This window comes from Sturnira hondurensis, unplaced genomic scaffold (assembly GCF_014824575.4).
Source record: "Sturnira hondurensis isolate 20B ecotype Veracruz unplaced genomic scaffold, ASM1482457v3 Scaffold0015596, whole genome shotgun sequence".
Lineage (NCBI taxonomy): Eukaryota > Metazoa > Chordata > Mammalia > Chiroptera > Phyllostomidae > Sturnira > Sturnira hondurensis.
Window position 1 is genome coordinate 25,275,942 of NW_028088227.1, and position 17,888 is coordinate 25,293,829.

At 55.7% G+C, this 17,888-nt stretch overlaps 2 protein-coding genes and 1 long non-coding RNA gene across 3 annotated transcripts in view; 1 reads left to right on the top strand and 2 right to left on the bottom strand.

The window, feature by feature from the left end:
* Window positions 1-1,510: 1,510 nt before the first annotated feature.
* Window positions 1,511-7,995, bottom strand: CFAP298 (cilia and flagella associated protein 298). Its single transcript, XM_037065274.1, has 7 exons — window positions 7,642-7,995; window positions 5,602-5,769; window positions 4,145-4,212; window positions 3,566-3,724; window positions 2,747-2,878; window positions 2,000-2,095; window positions 1,511-1,778 (listed from the first exon to the last, which is right to left on the bottom strand). The coding sequence occupies exons 1-7, from the start codon at window positions 7,778-7,780 to the stop codon at window positions 1,668-1,670; spliced, it is 873 nt and encodes a 290-aa protein (XP_036921169.1). The 5' UTR covers window positions 7,781-7,995; the 3' UTR covers window positions 1,511-1,667.
* LOC119000280 (uncharacterized) lies at window positions 7,958-8,339 on the top strand. Its single transcript, XR_005069279.1, has 2 exons — window positions 7,958-8,001; window positions 8,205-8,339. It is a non-coding gene; the product is annotated as an uncharacterized LOC119000280 (long non-coding RNA).
* Window positions 8,340-10,129: 1,790 nt separating this feature from the next.
* Window positions 10,130-17,888, bottom strand: part of SYNJ1 (synaptojanin 1) — a 77,607-nt gene continuing 69,848 nt past the window's right edge. The window contains exon 31 of the mRNA XM_037065275.1: window positions 10,130-13,015. Coding sequence (XP_036921170.1) covers window positions 12,230-13,015 — 786 coding nt within the window. The 3' untranslated portion in view covers window positions 10,130-12,229. The remainder of the gene's footprint in view (window positions 13,016-17,888) is intronic.

A 17,888-nucleotide genomic window follows, 5' to 3' on the forward strand; every position in this document is an offset into this window, starting at 1 on the left:
GCCNCAGCTGCAGTTGGGGGGGGGGGGGGGGGGCGGCCCGGAGGAGGAGGGTTGGGGCTCCACAGTCGGCACCTCGGCGTGGTGCTGGCACACAAAGCCTCATTGCTACAACCGAGCCACAGCTGAGGCCACTGCCGGTTTGGTCTACGGGTGTAGGATGGAATCTGTGCCAAGTAACGTGAAACCAGGGCTTAACCGGCGGGCAATGGCCTGTCCACACACTGTGAACCCGCCTGCGGCCTGCATGCGCTGGCGGGCCTCCCCTCTGGCCAGGACACGCCCCCAGACTCTCTTTTATCACTTGGGACACTGGCTCCCAGGGTTGAGCCAAGTGTCCACTTGTTAAGGCAGCCCAAGGGCGGGCTCTGTGTCCTCGCCCCTCACAGGCGTTGGTGGACCAAAGCCGCCACGGGCCCCTGTCCAGCTCTGTGGGCTTCACATGCTCCGGTCATCAGCAGCTGCCCGCCAGCCCACACAGGCCGCAGGCGGGTTCGCGGTGCGTGGACAGGCCATTGCCCGGTGGGTGTGCTTGGGTGGGCCCGACAGGTGTGAGCTCCCTGACGTCACTCGGTCCACCAGCAGGAGGAGTGGGTGGGCGCCAAGTTAGGTGCGGGCGGAAGCTCCCATGGAGCGAAGGACAGACTCTGGGCAAGCAGGGGTTGAGGGCCTCCCCTTGAGCAAACCGACCTTCCGGGGCCCGCCCTCCCCGGCTGCCTGACAGCGCCGGCTTCTCCTTCCTTCAGCTCTGGTGGGGTCCCAGCAGTGGTGCTGCCCCTGTCCCCCAGGGAAAGGCCACCTGTCAGCAGGGGAAAATGCACCCACATGGCCACCACGGGCCACACCAGCAGCATGTCTATGACGGTTGGGAAGGCTTGGGGACAGGAGCAGTGGGCGCTGGACAGCATGGGGACAGTCCTGTCACTTCGCCTCTCAGGGAAGGTGTATTCTCTCCAACGGGGGCCTTGGCCCACAGACCACGCCAGGCCACTGCTGGCTGCACAGTCAGGGACAGACTGGAGTTGCAGGGTGTGAGGGAGGTGGCTGGGGACTTAAACCCACAGGTGGCACAGAAAAGCAGGCCCCTAGCAGACAGTCACCAGCCTCCGTGGGAATCTGGCCCTGAGCGCTCAAGTTGCACCCCAGGGCTTCTGGGGAAGCCCAGACGCCCCCTGCAAACTTGACCGAGGTCCAGGGGAGACCTGCACGCAGGTGGAGCCTCTATTGGAACAGGGCCAGCCAGGCACCAGCGGGCCATGAGCTTTGCCCCTGCAGCTGGGGGACCCTGGACAAGGGGTGGGTGACCTCCAGTGGCCACCGGCGGTTTCACGCCAGGGGCTGAACACGGAGGAAACGCCTCCGGTTTCCTTCAGCAGCCGCGCGAGAGCAGGGCAGAGAGAGCAGGAGGGACAACGAGCTCGAGAGTAAGAACATCCTCAGAGTTTTGTCAAAGAAGGGCCTCCAGTGCAACGGCCCTGAAATCATATCGTAGGCAGACCTTTTCGAAGGCGTATTTCTTACAACCTACGTAACTTTATTGTAAACATTCAAACTCAAAGAGCAGGAAAACCAGGAATGCCCCATCTTTCACGGAGGCTGTGCATACTCTTCTCTTTCCGGTTGTTGCGCTGCTGCTATTCGCCCAGAGCGCCGGGCCGGCATCCCGGCAGTCACCGCGGCCTCCACCTGATGTCCTTCACGCCGTGGAAGTGTCTCTTCAGTGCGCTGCTGTCTGCCCACGGGGAGTTCAAACAGGCGTCGTCGTCCTCTTCCTCTAGTCTCTGCAAGGACACGTTTTTCTCAGGAAGGCATTTCGGGGAACTGCTGTGCAACATACAGGGGCTGAACAATGAGCCCGTGACCCCCCGCCCCCCAGAACGAGGAGCCTTCCGAGCTGATGCCCTAGAGAGCCCCCCAGTCCCACAGGACCGCCCGGACCCTGGGGTGAGGTGTGGGGTGAATGCCAGGCGCCGGCTCCACGGACAGCGCATGGCCCCGGTACCTTGAGCTCCTCCTGCCGCCGGTGGTAATACAGCATCAGCTGCTTCTGCTCCTCGCTGCTGATGACAGGCTCCCGGGCTGGAGCCCCCTGTCCCCTCTGCAAAGACAGGGAGGGCACACTGTGGACCTGGCATTCTTCTCGGGACATCCCTGCAAGCGGCAGTGACAGTGTTACAGCACCGCCCTCTGCCAACTGCCGTGGGTAACAGGTGGTCCACTTCCGACGCCCGAGTGGGCCACTGGGGGGCCCGGTCCTCGGCAGCCCCTGCTCTGGCCCGCCTTCCTGGTGGCCAGAAACCAGAGGCTGCACCGCAGTCGGTCACTGCAGGTCCAACAGGGAAGGGACAGGTCATTGTGGGGACCCTTCTCCCCACATTAGGGAAAATAGTTTAGGAGAGCGCACACCTGAGCGGACTTGGCTCCCATCAGGCCCCACGGCCGCTGACCCGCTGACTAGCAGCTTCGGGGACTTGACCTTGGCAGCGTGGGCTGGAGTTCCCACTGTGAGACCCATTCGTACCCACAGGTCTACTTTTTATTAAAATAACCATGGCACCCCCCATCAAGCCCCCCATGTCCTCACTGCTCTCCGTTTTCTTCCAGTCTGGGTTGGTGCAGGGCAAAGGTTTTCTCTGAATCCAGACCAATGGGAGTCAAGCATTTGGACGGGGGCGTAAACCTCAGGTTCACCGAAACATTTGTTCTCCCATCCGCTCGTGTGAGGGGGAACAGGCGGTGAAGCACTCACTTGCTGGATCTTAACAATGATCTTGGTTTTCTCGTTTCTGCCCACGTAGTCCAACAGCTTCTTCGTCCTCCGCAGCTCCTTGGCCGCCCACCACAGCTGCGCTTCGGACTCTGCGATGACGCTGAGCGCCGCCTGCGGGCCCCAGGACACGGGTGTGGTCCCACCAGGTGTGGAGCCAGGGTGGTGAGACGGGCACCCACCCTCCCAGCCCTGCAACCCTCCCCCGCACCCTCGCTCATTCCAGCCCCCTCCCCATTAGGAACTGCCTGCCCTGGGAGGTGGGGCTTCCGATCCCGCTGACCCCCACCCTCAGCAGAAGGTCCCCGCGAGGTGCAGGTGAGGGCGCGGCTGGGGAGACACCGGAGGCCCCTGGGTCTAGAGCAGATGGAGCGGAGACACGGGTGCTGTGGGACAGGACAGGAGCGAGAAAAGGAGAAGCGCCCAGGTAGCAGTCGGCAACACGAAGCGAGAGGTGGGGCCTACGACAGGAAGCACGAGGCTCCGTGCGAGGGGCCCGTCTGTCTGGGTAGAAACAGGCTCAAACCAGGTCCCCGGCTTTCCGGTGGCCCCCAAGGGGCAGTGTTGTCAACTCCTTCTGATGGGCAGCCCCCACCCCTCTCTCTGGCCCGTGTGGGTGCCCTGCTCTCTCGGTCCCCCCCCGCCTCCAGCTCAGATCCCTGTTCTGAAGCTCAGCACAGGGAAGTGGAAAGCAGTGTCTGAAGCAAAATCTGTGCCCAGAAGAGGAGGGGGGTTCAATGTGGGGGGCTTCCCCTCTTTGAGGGGTTGAGCCCACCTCACAGAAAGCAACGAGCCACGGACCTGAGTGCCTGACAAGTCCTCTTTATCTTCCAGCTCCATCCGGATGGGGTCGTACGGCGGTAGGCCCATGGGGTACACGATCATCGTCGCCCCGCGGAGCTGGTCCAGGGCGTCCTTCACCATCTCCATGGTGACGCAGACACCAGCCTCCACGTGTTTCTGCGGCGGACACACATGGTTACCCACGTGGCAGCCCATCTGGTCAACAGCTCTGGACTGAGCTCCCGCACCCCAGTGCCTACAGACACCTTGGGGCCTTTTACTTTCTGAAGTTCTTCAAAAAGGTCCCCAAAGCCCAGGAAACAGAATCCCAAGTGCTCAGTGCTTGGTCCCCATTAGGACATGGGGGCCACCTCCACCAGTGCTGTCCCTCCGGCCTGTGGGGCTGAGCTGATGCGGGACGAAGGGCTCGACGAGGAAAGGAAAAGCCAGGGCCCACCCAACAGGCTCGCTCACTCGCTCGCCTCTGCGAGGCAGAACCAGACGTCAGAAAAGGCTGCCGGGCAGGCAACTCTGGAAGCCGGTGCTGGAGTTCACAGCTCCAAAGACACGCTTTAGAGCATCATTTAAAAAGCTAACCTTAGATATGATTGCTTTGGCTTCTTCTACAGTCTTCTTTAAAACTTGCTTCATTTTTTCATTTGGAGCTATAAAAACAAAAAAGGGAAGGGGGAGAGACAGAGCATCTGTAAGGCTCTCCTCAAATACCCAAGCCCTTCGGTCTGCGTCGGGATGTACGAAGTGCACCCGTGTGGGACTTGGCGGGGACGCGAGGGGCCTGGGTAAAGGCTCCTGGAGAGCAGAGGCTTGGCCCGTGCTTTCTGCAAAGTGGCGAAGGTCCAGAGAACAGGATGACCGGCTCTGCACATGGCAGGGCGGGGGGAGGGGCACGTGTCTCCTGGGAAGGGCCAGGGGCTGAGTGTTCCAGGCCGGGCAGGTAACACAGGGTCCCCTGCAGCTGCTCAGCGTCATGGCGGCAGGAAAGCCACTGAAAACGCTTAAATGAATGGGGTGGCCGCATTCCGATACAACTTGATTCACAAAACAGGTGCTGGCGGGACTGGTCCCACGGCCCAGGGGTGCCCGTACCCCAGCAAGGAAAAAAATCAGAACCTGAAAGTGTGGAAGGGACCAGATCTAAGGGAGATGGAGTGAGTGCAACCCTAACATTCTTAAGAACAGTATTAATCAGACAGTGAAACTACTAGAAATATAAAACCCTAACTTACAAGACTTTTTTCCATTGGTGCAACTCATTCTAAAATGCAGGCTCTCTCCAAATGGAGAGCGAGGCGGAAGGACAGCCCACCCCTCTGGGCACCAAGTCAGCGGGGCCAGAAACACTCACACAGGCAACGCGCCAGGGCCACACAGGCGGGCTGTGTGTCTCTCTTGCTTCTGACAGTGTTTGGGGGGCACATAGTAGGTCCTTAGTTATTTGCTGAATGATCGATTACAGTCCCTGAAACGGAGCTTTCTGTGCAGGTCAAAAGGGACAGCCATCCAAGCGAGCTACCACCCTTGTCCCCTTCAGTCATGGATGGACCAATCAGACCCTAACGAGGTTGTGTCCGGTGGCGATGTGCACTGAGGGGCTTTGCACCACAGAGGGGCACATCCTCTGCTCCGGTGGAGAGCCTGGGCCAACATCCACTTCCTCCTGTCACAGAGTCTGTGAACCCCCGTCCCTGCACACCCTAACACGACACAGCCTTCAGTACACTTTCAGGGGTTATCCCCGCAAAACTACTAGGTCGCACCACATGATATCGCCAATTTCCAACATTTGTGGCCTATAAAAATGGCAATTTCATGCAGCTCATCTGAAACATATAAAGCTGGCTGCCACCAGGAGCGAAGAGACAGACTCTCCTCATCTGCCGACTCCGCCCTGGACCGGCATTTCACCTCGAGGCGGCACTGGGCGCAGCGCCCCGCCTCTGCCTGGAAGAACCGAGGTTAGCCTTCAGCCCACAGACGGGTCCCCAGGCCCTGGGCGGCCGGGTCCCCAGGCTGACGGAGGGACGCTGGATTACCGAGCCCGTTCCTGCGTCCGATGTCATCCTTCTTGAACACGGCTCCGCCACTGGGCACGCACTTTTCACCCCACTCGTCCCTCAATTTCAGCTCTTCGATCTGGTCATCTGTCAGCCCTTGCATGTTAGGGGGGAGGAACACGCCATGCTCTGCTAACTCTTCCATTTCTTAAAAATAAGAGACAGACAGCATGCACCAGTCATCGCCTTGCACCCCACTGGAAAGCACACTCTTCAGAGGTCGGGGCATGCCCGCCGACTCAGGATCTTATTTGACAAACTCCCAGCTCCCCCAGATGTGTGCCAGACCACCCTGCACCTTGTCTGCCCCAGGCTGATGGAAGCACGGAGGGCCGAGGAGCTCACCCACGGCCACCAGGCTGCAGACCCTGAGCTCTCCCACTCGCCGTTGCTGTGCCTCCTAGCACCCAGGGGCACATTAAAACTCGTCCACGGTCTGCACACACCTCCCCAGAGTGCTGCCGGCTTCCCAAGGGTGGACACAGAGGTCATCTCACTCCATTCCGCCTCGTGAGGCCGGCAGGACTGTCCGCACGCCCATCTTCCCTACCTACAGCTGTGGCATCTGAAGCAGGCTCGGGTCAGGACCACCTTATACAAAACTTCAGGTAAGTACTTCATAAACAACTCCATGTCAAGCCGACCAGTGGGGAGTGCCTACGGCAACTCATCCCTCAGCAGAGGCAGAGACGGGGCAAGGCCTTGGTTTTCCAAAGTCGTGTTCACCACTCAAAGGACAGCTCTGTATTTTCCTGCACCATAGTGCCCACTCCCAAACCATTTCACATTTCAGCCTTACAAAGTTTGTTTCCTTCCTCCCTCCCTGTCGTCCCCACTGGAAAGGCTGACAGGGGACCGGGTTTCTGCAACACCGGGAAGAGTGCACGTGGTCTGTGAGCACCATACTGGAGAACGAGCGGGGCCCTGAAATGGGTGCTCACCGTCTCGCCCCACCAGACTCTGAGCCCCTGGGGCCCAGCAGTGGCCTCCCTCCTGCTGGTTTTCTCTAGCACAACCTCGGGGCCTGAGTCCCAGCGGACAATGGGGGCTGTAGAATAAATGGGGGTTCCAAGGGCACTAACATGACTTAACATTCAGCACCTCCTTTTCAATGGATAGTTTTATAAATATAAACTGAGTCCCCTTCCTTCCTCATCCCCCGTTTCATTTTAAAGTAACACTGACCACTGAGCTTGTTTTGGAATCAGGACACTTTACAAACAAACTCTGCCTACAAACGTAAGGACAGAAGCCAGGAGGACCCCTGCCGAACTCTCTGTGGTCCGAAATCACGTGCTCGGGTTATAAAAACACTAGGCATGCTGGGCCACACCTGGAGTAGCATCATGTCACACTCTGTGCCATCTACGGAGGTAGCTACTAGGTGCGGTTGACTATTGAGATGGGGTTAAAATGAAATAAAAAATTAAACCGGTTCCTGGGTTGCACGAGCTGCATGTCCAGGGCTGGGCAGCCACTGTGGCTGGTGGACACCTGCTGGGACTGCCTCAGGCAGTGCTGAGAGTGGAGCAGGGGCGACTCCATGGTGCGGGGGGTGGGGTACAAGCCATGTCTTGAGAAGGGGACTGATACAGTAGAGCTCGCCCTGGCTTCTCACCCGGGATGAGAGTTCACACCGGAAACTGCTCCAGTTCAGGGGTCTCAAAACCCTGAATTCGCCTTTTTCAAGCGCCCAGCGCTCGTTCCCAGTCTCACACCTGCTCCTCAGCCCGGTCTCTGGGGTCCCTCCTGGGGCTCTTCCCTCTCCACCCGCCCGCTCCAGTGCGTCCTCCCAGAGCCCCACACCGGCTCCGAGACAGGGCGTGCCTCCACGCGGCCCCGACTCGCTGGGCATCGCTGGTGGTCTTCGTGTTCCGTTTCAAGCCTGGCGGCCGCTCACAAACTGGACCCTCGCCCGCAGCCTGCCCGAGACAGACGTGTGGGTCCCGCGCAACCTCCTCCGTCCCCGACGGCCCCGGACCCGCCGCCCGCCCACAGCCTCCTGCGCCGCCAACCCACCTGAGCAGATGCGCTGCACCTTGAGCCGCGCGTTGTAGACCCGGGTCACCTGCACCGTGAGCTCCTCCAGCTCCGTGCTCCCCGACGCCTGCAGCAGGAACTGGCTCTCGTCGCCCCGCTTCACGTGCAGCAGAACCATGGCGGCTGCGCCGGCCTCCTCGCCGAGGCGGCGTGGAGGTCCGGGTGCGCGGCTCGCGGTGGCTCGAGTGTACAGCGGACCCCACCAACTAACCGCCTCTCCAGGCCGGAACCCAAGACTCGCGGGTTCCGGTGTGGGGGGGTAACGGCACGCGCTCCCGGAAGTGGCTGTTGCCAGGAGCAACAAAGAAAACAGTCCGGGGGCACGGCCACCTGCTCAAAGTCCAAATCCTGGGATGGGAAAACTGCGAGCACGGAGAGTCGGCAATCCACTCCCGGAGCAGGCGCCGCCCAGCAACGGCCCGCACACTCCAAACGCGCTGCTGGTCCGATAGGCACCAGCTGGCGGGGTTCGCCCGCCTGCCCTGGAAGTGGCTGTTGCCAGGAGCAACAAAGAAAACGGAGTCTGGGGACCACCTCTCAAGGTCCAAATCCTGGGGTGGGAAAGCTGCGGGCGCGGAGAGTCGGCAATCCACTCCGGAACAGGTGCCACCCTGCAACGACCCGCACACCTGCCGGAGGTTCGCCCCGCCCCCGGAAGTAGCTGTTGTCCGAGCAACCCTCCCAACAGACCGGGCCACCAGAGGGCAGCGCGGACCTCTCAGTCCCCTCGCCAGGGCCCGATGTCCACCGGGAAGACAGGCGGGCCGGGCGCGGGCTGGCTGGCCGGAGTGGGCGGGGCGCCGAGCACGCCTGGGGGCTGGCCCCGCCCCTCGGTCGCGGAGAACTTTCCGCTACCAACAAACACTACCTCTGGAAACGCCCCCCTGCTTTCGGTGTGGACCTTTCCGAGGCAGGCTCTGATCGCAGTGGTCTCGCGCGTCGGGACGCGCTGGTTTCGCGCAGCTGGGGCGGGGGACGTGTCCGCACCGCACGTCGCGGCAGCTCACGCGACTGCTGCCCAGCGCCCCTCCCCCAAATTCTCTCAGGCGCCGGTGACCCGGGCAGATCCCGAGTCACTGCTGTCATGGAGCTTGTCCCATAAATGACAAAGACAACACAAAAATAAATGGACAAAGTAAATTCAAATAAGAGGTTCAAAGAAAACAGGGAGCTGGCTTTTTAGACTGGGCCGTCAAGGAACGCTAAGGGTGGGTGACGTTTGGAGAGTCCTTGACACCAAGGCACCACTCCGGTTATCTCCTTGGAAAGGCCTTCACCTCTGAACTGATTGGAATATTACAGGAACCAGCTACGCTGTGTTCTTATTCCTGGGGTTGGTTCCCGGGGCTGAGTGGGGCGGGGTGACGGTAAGTCCGGGAGCGCCCCAGGCCAGTCCAGGCCCTCCAGGAAGGCCGGGGCAGGGTTACTCAGACGCAGGAACGTGCGCGCTGCTATTAATATTAGCAAACGTCTCCCTCGAAACTGGGAAGAGCCCAGCTGTCCACTGACGGGGCGGGGGCGGGGGCAGGGTGACGGGGTGCCAGTTAAACCAGCAGTGGTACAGCCATACCAGGAATACTTCTTAGCAGGAAAAAGAAACGAACTGGATGCACAGTCTGAGTATCTGAATATGCTTTAAAAAAAAGCCGTCTCCAAAAGGTTATATACCATATGGTTTCATTTCTGTAACTTTGTTGAAATGGCAAAATCATAGAAACGGAGAATAGGCCAACAGTCACCAGAAGTTAAGGACAAGGGAAAAGGGAGATGGGATGGCAGGGTGGTGGGAAAGGGAGCAGAGGCAGGACCTTGCAGGGTGGCAACGTTCTGCATCCTGTTGACGCCCTGGTTGTGGCACTGCGTCTGTTCTGCAAAGTGCAACCATGAGGGGCAATTGGGTAAAGGGTGCATGGTATCTATTTCAGAAAGCTGCACATAAACCTAAAATTACCTTAAAATTTCAAATATTAAAGCCTATTATTCTGTACCTGTAGCTTCTCCGTCAGAGGTTAATTAACATGAAACTCAGTTTATGAGCCAAGGTTGTTTTTGTTGAAATAGCAATCACATAAGGCTGGGAAAAAGTCAGTGCTCACAGAAACCACAGGCTGTGGCCTCTGACCTGTGTCTTTTCCGCCAGCCTCTTCTTTCGTCTGGCCATCTGTGTGCCTGCTCTCCCTCTGTGCCACCCCACCAGTGTCTCTCTGCTGTCACTAGAAAATGACTCTTCGTACGTTATTTTCAAGCCAAACTAGACTTTGAGTGAAGGCCTCTTAATGACCACGAATTTTAATGCTTTTTCTTTTAGAGTATTATTATGTGGCGAAGTAAAATGAGTGAAAATAAGATCTTGAGTTAAAATACCTGATTCAACAATGAGTTAATCTCCAAATGTCACTAACTTGTATGCGCAAAGTTCAAGAAAGGTGACTGAGAAAGATTCTTCCCTTTTGAGCAAAACAGTCGCTATGGTAAAGCCAGGTCTATTTATTTCACATGACAGCACATTTCACAGGGTATGTACAGAATGTACACTGTGACTTTAATATACACTTCTATAAAGTATGTAGTTATAAATACTGTATGCCACATAAGCAATAAAACTCTTACATAAAAACAGCAATCTACTATAGAGAACAAATAATTCACAAAGAGATCCTTAGTGTCTAATTTTTGCTCTGCTTTTAATAGAACTGGTAAATATTTCAATAATACACAGAAGGATGGCTAGTTATTGGCAGTATACCTTTGCCTTTCATAGCTTTGTGCACATTAGGCAGCTTGCCAGACACGGTGTTCCCGGTGAAGGTGGAGCTGCTGCCTGGCGTGTGTACCTGGACAGGCGTTTGTCTGCAGCAGGAGACGGTGCTCACAGAACTGCAACTGCACCAGTGACACTCAGAGTGGATTATTCTGCCAAAGCAGAGCAGACACCAGACACACTAGTCACAGCGATGTTAGAGCCACGGTCCCCACCAGTTAGTTCACGTTTGGAAGCACAGCGCCGACAGTAATACTGCTGTTCAGAGTACACCACTGCAGCAGTGATCAGAAACCCAGAAAGCACAATATAAAACTCACAAGAGCTACTTCTAACAGCAAATCCTGGCTGTGAACAGAGAGAGGACTTCTATAAATATTTTGGTAATATTTAAGCATTTAGAAAAGTATGTCTTGCTAACAGACCTGCTTTATGTGGTTAAGTGCAATGCAGTTCGCTGTGCTTTTTCCACTGGACACACAGTCTTACCCATGGACCTCTGGTTTCAGCTCTCCCCCCAGTGCACCCCTCTGAAGGTCAAATGCAGACATCGGAATTCCGGTGGGCAGACACAGCGCTACTAAAAAGGAACCCCAGTGCATGACTCAATGGCCAAAGATGGCTGCAGCTTAAACTCACAGCGAGACAACTGCTCGAGGAGGTCTTGGGTCAGGGTCAACCACGTCGAAACGCAGCCTTCTGTAAAAGCTCTGTACTTAATCATAACCCTAATGAGAGCAGGACAGGCTGGCTGTTGGCAGCACAGGGGAAACAGCGAACAGGTACCTGGAGGGCGGCCTCCAAGAACCTGGATCAGCGTAGCAGGTGTGCTCTGCGAACTCTTTAGGGGAGACAGCATCCACTACGTAGACCCCATGCAGAGCCCAGCCGGGGCTGCCTTCCCTGTTCAGAAAGTGCGGGCCGGAGCACAGACGGAAGCGTGTGGGAGAGGTAGGCGGGGCACACCTTCCCGGACAGAGGGGCACTTAGCATTAGTGTTTCTCCCCGAGCGACAAAAAGCCACCGTGCTCTTTTGAAAGGACAGGAGTGCCCACCCACAGGACAGTGGCTACTCCTGGAGGGAAGCACATGGGATGCTGGAGTGGAGAGCAACAAGAATGTGGGGTGTGTGTGTGTGTGTGTGTGCACGCGCACCTGGAGGGTAAGGGGAGAAAATTCTGGGTCTGGAGTGAGGATTATTGTAGTTTGGAAAGAAAAGTAATATCCAAATTTCATTCACACCCAGCCCTTTGACAATGATGTGAACAGAGAACTCTGCTAGAATTCTTAGGTAAAAATCTGAATTATATCCCAGAATTTAAATGATGAGTTTCACGTGTGTATGTATGCGGGGAGTGTGCGTGTGTCTATACACTTTTTTTTAAAGCACTGCCTTTGAAACTTCTGTTTCAGTGTCACTGTGACAAGCTCTTTGGTAAACCCTTAGAAACGCCAGTTGTGACCGAGGACGGGGCGGGGGGGAGGGAGGAGCACAGGCAGCAGGGCCAGCGGGAAGCTGCTTGGGCTTTTTGAGACTCACCACGACTAGGAAAGCGTTCCTGGAGGACCGTTTTCTAAGGTGGTTCCGAGCACTTACGGCTACTCCTCTCTCCTAGCCACCCAGACAGAAACACACCGAAAGGCTAGTGAAGGAAGAGGACTGTCCCCTCGTGCCCCCCACACATCCCAACTCTGCCCACGCTGAACGGTGGTGTCTCCCGACGACCTCAGTGCACATGACGAGTGACAAATGCCTGCTGCCGGCTCACTCGCCAAGGCCGGCACGGCCGCCTTCCACGGAGAGCCTCATCTCTCTGTGAAGTCCAGTGTGGGTGCTGCCTGAGGGGCCCGAGCTGTGGGGGGGAGCCCTGGAGGGGCGGGGCCCGTTGGAGGCACAGGGACAGGAGGCGGGGGTGGCCTCCGGGACGGCACCGCACAGGAGGAAACACTTGTGCCTTTACTCCAGTCACTATCAAAGGTCACACTGGAGCCAGGGGAGGAACCCGGCTGACTGCCCAGGAGGTCCAGGCAAGGTGACCTTGACTTTGCTTTCACAGCAAAGTCCTCTTCTTCAAAGGTCACCCATCCTATTGGGTGGCTCGTTTTTCCTGCAGACTGGCCCTGCACATCAGAACTGTCCTCGAAGCCATGGGGTGAAGATGAAGGCTTCCGAGGAGGGAAGGGACAGCTGGCAGCAGGCTCTTCCTGGGAGAACCACGGAGTCGTGCCTGCTTGTTGAGACTGGACCCTAAATGGGTTCCAGGGAGCGGCAGTCCTGTCGGTGAAAGGGTTGGCGCTGGCCACGCTCGTGGTAAATGGGTTGGGAGAACGCCGCGCGTTTTCCTGGGGCTGACTCCGGGCTGGAACTGGGGGCAGCGTGGGCATGCGGCTTACGGAGCTCCACGCACTGGCGCCACTCTGTGTTGCAGGAGGCAATGGCACCCAGCCCTGGGCGCCTGGGCTGGGAACGGGTGACATGTGGACAGGGGACTGAGCCTTTGAGACAGCGAGCAGATTCAATGACAGGTCTTCAAATGGGTCACTCTTTAATGCCAAGTCCGTTCTGACTGTGGAGATGCCATTGGTTTTTACCTGGAAAACAAAGAGAGCACTGAATAATCAAAAAAATACTTTTGAAGTAATATATTTATTCCACTTTTAATACTCCCTAGGCTTGCTTTCTGTCTGTTATTCCTGATTTGAGGGGTAAGCACACAAATTTAGAAAGTAAAGAGGGTCTTGTCGCTCTAGTGGACTAAGTAGGAGAAATGAACTGAATCTTATGCTGGACAAACTCCCCACCCGATAAATGCACTTAGTAAACAGAGCTCACTGGGTTCACACAGGCGCGGCTCTGGTGGGCAGGGCATGCTCAGACGCGGCGGTGCCCTTGCGCACGCCCGGCCCCGCCAGGTGCCAGCACGCTGGAGAAGCCGCACTTGGAAGCCCCACTGCACCTGTATGAAGTTCCAACGCCCGTCTGTGATTGGGATGGTTTAGTTCTTCTTTTTTAAATACATTGTCATTTAAAGTCAATGTCATTATGGAAATCCAACTTTACGGATGAAAATTAATTTTATTAGTACATCTTTAAGCTGAAGATGATGCCTCTTTTCCTTTTCTACTTGGAAAAATTAATGTTTGAAGCATTCTTTGCCTTTTAAAGTAAGTTCTTTGTAGAATAAAGTCTGTGGATAATGGAATGATGTTTCTTAGTTGACCCGCCTCATCTTGTGAAATGTCCCAAAACATCTAGCTGTGCTTATTTGTGGCCAGAATCGATGATTATTTAAAACCCATTATTGAAAAAATCCCATTTTCTATTTGGTATATTCATTCCAAAACCAAACGCAGCTGTGCCCAGGGTGGTGCCCAGTGCTGGTGCGGAGGCTGAGCCGCCTGTGACCGCTGCCACGAGGGCCAGTGACCGAGTCTGCAGCCGCGGTCACCGGGACGGCAGCTGGAGTGGAGCACCGCCCCCCTTTCTCACGGGACACTTCTGTGGTCCTGGCTGCGGGAACCAAATAGCTCACAGGTGCGGCCCTTTAACTCCGAAACTAGGCGGGTGACTTAACTGTTAATGCCAAAGTTAAAAATTAAAAAGCACACCTCTGGGTTGAAAAGAACAGGAGAGGGAGGATTCTAGCTCAAGACTCGTGACCTGACCCAATGGAGCCTCGAATGGGTTTAGTTGTCGAAGCAAAGTAACCACGCGTGGGGAGCACACGGGAAAGAAGGGCAGCAGCCCCACAAAGTGCAGCCGGTCCCCTAGGCAGCGGCTCGGGCAGGAGGGCGGGGGCCGTGCGTCTACAGAAGGACACTGGGGAAGGACAGCCTAGGTGCGTCACTTTCACGTGGATGAGTGTTTATTTAATCGTCCTACAACATACGTCATAGTTGAATAAAGGAGTACATCGTTCTTCAAACAAGTTTAATGGGACAATACATTCGTTCAAAATTAAAGAGTACAAAGGTCCCGGCCTCCAAACTTATCTCGAGTAGATCAAAGGAAGCAGAGCTATCAGCGGGAACCCTCCTCCGCAACAAGTCTATCAGAGACACCGCGCAGCTGCCCTGGATGACCCAGGGCTGGTGTGGCGCAGCAGAAGTGCCCACAGGTCTGGAAGCTCGCCCCGCCCTGGTCACCCTGCCCTGGTCACCCTGCCCTGGCCGAGAGAAGAGGCCACGACACAGACGCTCTGGGAAAGGGGGAGGTCGTGCTTTGCACAGCTCACAGCGGCAGGCCCTTGCCAAACAAGTGCTGGCTATTTAAACACCTGTCTTTTCACATGGGAGAAGCTTTAAATCACCCTGCCGTAATATTAGCTGTTGTCTTCCCAAGTCATAGGTTTTTTCCTCACCAGAAGAATCTTGCAACTAAAATTGTTTGAAAAAATTTTTTTCTAAAAGAAACCTAAGAAAAAAATTAATTACTCCAAGAATCAGTTTTGCAAAATAGACTTTCACATACATAAAGCTCACCTTACTGAAGTTATAACTTTTAGTTCTGTTAATTTTCATGAAAAAATAAAACGAAGCAAAATATGGTAAAGCATTAGCAAGAACAACTAAAATGGTTCCTAAAAATTCAGAATACTAAGAAAAAGGAAAAGCAGGTTTATGGCATGATAACAGAATTCATGAACGCGGACAGGTGGTCTGGAGAATGGCTGGGACCTGGGATGTATGACACAAGACACCCATACATCCCACGTGCTGAGACAGACGAGAAGCATGGAGAAGACTGAGAGACAGTCCAGTACCTGTGACCTGGCGGCTGCTCCTGCTCGGAGAAAGGGACACAGACATCAAAGGACAGTGTTAGAAGGCGGCTGAGACCAGCCAGCAACCCTGACCCCGCAGCCCCCCCACTCGCAGCCCCGACCACACACGATCTGAGGGCGGTGAGGCCCGCAGGTCCCAGCCCCGGTCCAAGCCACGGTTCCAGTGTCTTCCGTCAGTGGACGGCAAGCGTGCTGTGGAGTGGGGGCTCAGAGCTGAACTCTGTCTGAGGCCGATTACTGACCAACGGCTCCACAGGGCTGTCGTTTCCAAGACGGGAATCTAGATGGGTGTCCGAGGCTCTAGGACACATGAAGTGCCTGGTTTGTGTCCCTCCCCAGTTCCCAGGTTGAAGCCCTAACCAGTCCTGGGGGCTGGGGCATTCGGGGGCAGGGTCTTCGGGAGAGGTTGGGGTTGAATGGGGTCACAAGGGTGGGGCCCTTACGAGGGACCTCCCACCCTGGGAGAAGACACCCTGAGGGCTTGCCGTCTTGTTGGCACCAAGGACAGGCCACAGCAGGAGGCCCACCCGCCAGGCAGGGGGACAGCAGTTGTGAGCCCACCCCCGGTACCCTGATCTTGGCCTTGCAGCCTCGAACAGTGAAAAGACAAACTTCCTCTTGAAGCCGAAAAGAGGAGGCCGCAGCCTGGGCAGAGCCTGTGGGCTTAGCACCCTGGGGAAAAGGCGCAGAGCACCCTCACTGTGCAAACAGTCAGACCAGAGTCTGGTCTAGCAGAGGGTCAGTCTCCACTCCGCTACTGCTGACTCCATGGCACTCGGGTTTTCTGAAGGGCGCCACGTCATACCTCACCTCCTAGTGGGTCAGCTGGAAGGGGGAAAATATGGTGGAAAACTGGACCCTACATTTGCCGTTTTGAACAAGTGACATCATAGTCTCTCTATAATAAAGCAGTACTTTCAACACAGTATTTTCAAGAAACGGTTTTGAGCAAATCTTCCCCAATATCTAACGCTTACCTTACCTTAAAATGCCGAAACTCATTCTGACGACTTGGAGAGACACCATTAAGTAGCTCGTAGCTCTAAGAGCTACAAGACTCCCCTGCCCACTGCACACAGACTCCTGGGCATCCGCCAGCGCCCTCTGGAGGCCCTCAGGGCCCCGCGCCTCCGAGTGGCGCCCACACGAGTGGGAACGGGTTACGCTAAGACCCAGAGGCGGTGCCGCCTGGATGCGGCCTGCCAGCGTCACCTGAGTCAGCTGGTGCGTCAGCAGCCCTGACTCCGGCTCTCAGCGGACGTCAGATGGCCGATGCCGACTGCGTCAGGCAGACACGTGGGGGGCATGTTTGCGGTTCATCCGGGACACAAAGCAGGTTATATGATCACCAAGTCTTTTCTGTACAGAACTACAGAGTCAAAAACACGTCAACAGTAATAGAAAGTAAAGCTGGGTCATGTATGTTTTTTTGTTTCAAATACCTTTCATATTTTGGGCAGAATTAGGAAAGACGTGTAAAAATTATTAAATGTTCCCTTCTAAGACTATTTCATATTATTACCAAAATATCAAGCACGTCACATTTTAAAATTTTACCCTTTTAAACTTATTGCCACCACAGAAGATTTATAAAATTTTAAAAGTTTATTGTTTTTGGGGGGAGGCACGACTCTCGCGGTTCAAATTCCGGGGCATGAAAAGGAAGAGCCCCCCCCCCAGGAAGAGCCCGCAGCCTTTCGCAGCCTTCGGTCTGCGCACGACAAGACCCTACCCCCGAAAAGGAGAGTGTGTCTAGATACAACGTTCAGAGGTCTTTGGTTTCAAAGGCCGAGGCAGAAAGAATATTGAGAATTTAAAGCAAACATCTTTGCTAGCCTTAACGAACTGACTACAAGATTCAGAGCCTGACCCACCAGGCCACACATGCGGCCTGTGCTGCCTGCCACGAGGTCACCACACGGTCCCACCGAAATTCGGAAATCAAAACCAGGGAAAGGACCCAAGAAAACGGCACGCAGCAGTCGCTACAACACGCCTCCTCACCCTTGTCACGGTTCTACCACCAGCTGCAGCTTCACCCCACAGGGCCCACGGGGAGGGCCGCGACTTGGAGCCACGCCGGGGCGCTGGCAGATCCCCTTTCACCAGAGGCGCACGGGCCCCACCAGGAGCGGTGGCCACGACCCCGCCTCACCGCCAGGGCGGGCGAACGCTGCTCTGGGACCTGCGTGGGCCCCGCCTGCTGCCGCACCAGTCTCAGCACACAGCCGCGATGGGGCTCTAGGGGCCGAGCCCGCAACTCCTTCTGGAAGGAGTGCGCCCCCTCCGCCCCGAAACAGTGACAGGAAGCTCTGCGATGATGGCTAGTTGGAGAGGTTTGCCCTCCAATTACATTTAAAAAAATACCACTGTACACCTTAGAAGAAAATGAGAGAAAAATTCATGACTCACTAAAAGTCTCGGAGAGAAGAGTAGACAATTACGTATCTTTAGGATCCTCAACTTTCTGAAAAATGTAGAATACTTTTTGTATTAATTAGCGTAAGAGAACGTATTATTTTTCCTGATTATGTATCCTTCTTCAGCTTTTACACATGTGGCCAACAGGCTGAGTAAATGCTGACGCTCACACATTCACACCGTGTTAAGAGCCATGATCAACACCTTCTCACCGCGCAGAAGCACAACCCTGCCAGCTGGACGTGCTCTGGCACCTGTGC

Coding starts and splice junctions, on each gene's coding strand:
- CFAP298 (XM_037065274.1), bottom strand. CDS start 7,780: ATGGTTCTGCTGCACGTGAAGCGGGGCGACGAGAGCCAGTTCCTGCTG. Junction 4,213..5,601: donor CGGACGCAGGAACGGGCTCG/GTAATCCAGCGT, acceptor TTGTTTTTATAG/CTCCAAATGAAAAAATGAAG. Junction 2,096..2,746: donor TCATTGTTAAGATCCAGCAA/GTGAGTGCTTCA, acceptor CTGTCTTTGCAG/AGGGGACAGGGGGCTCCAGC.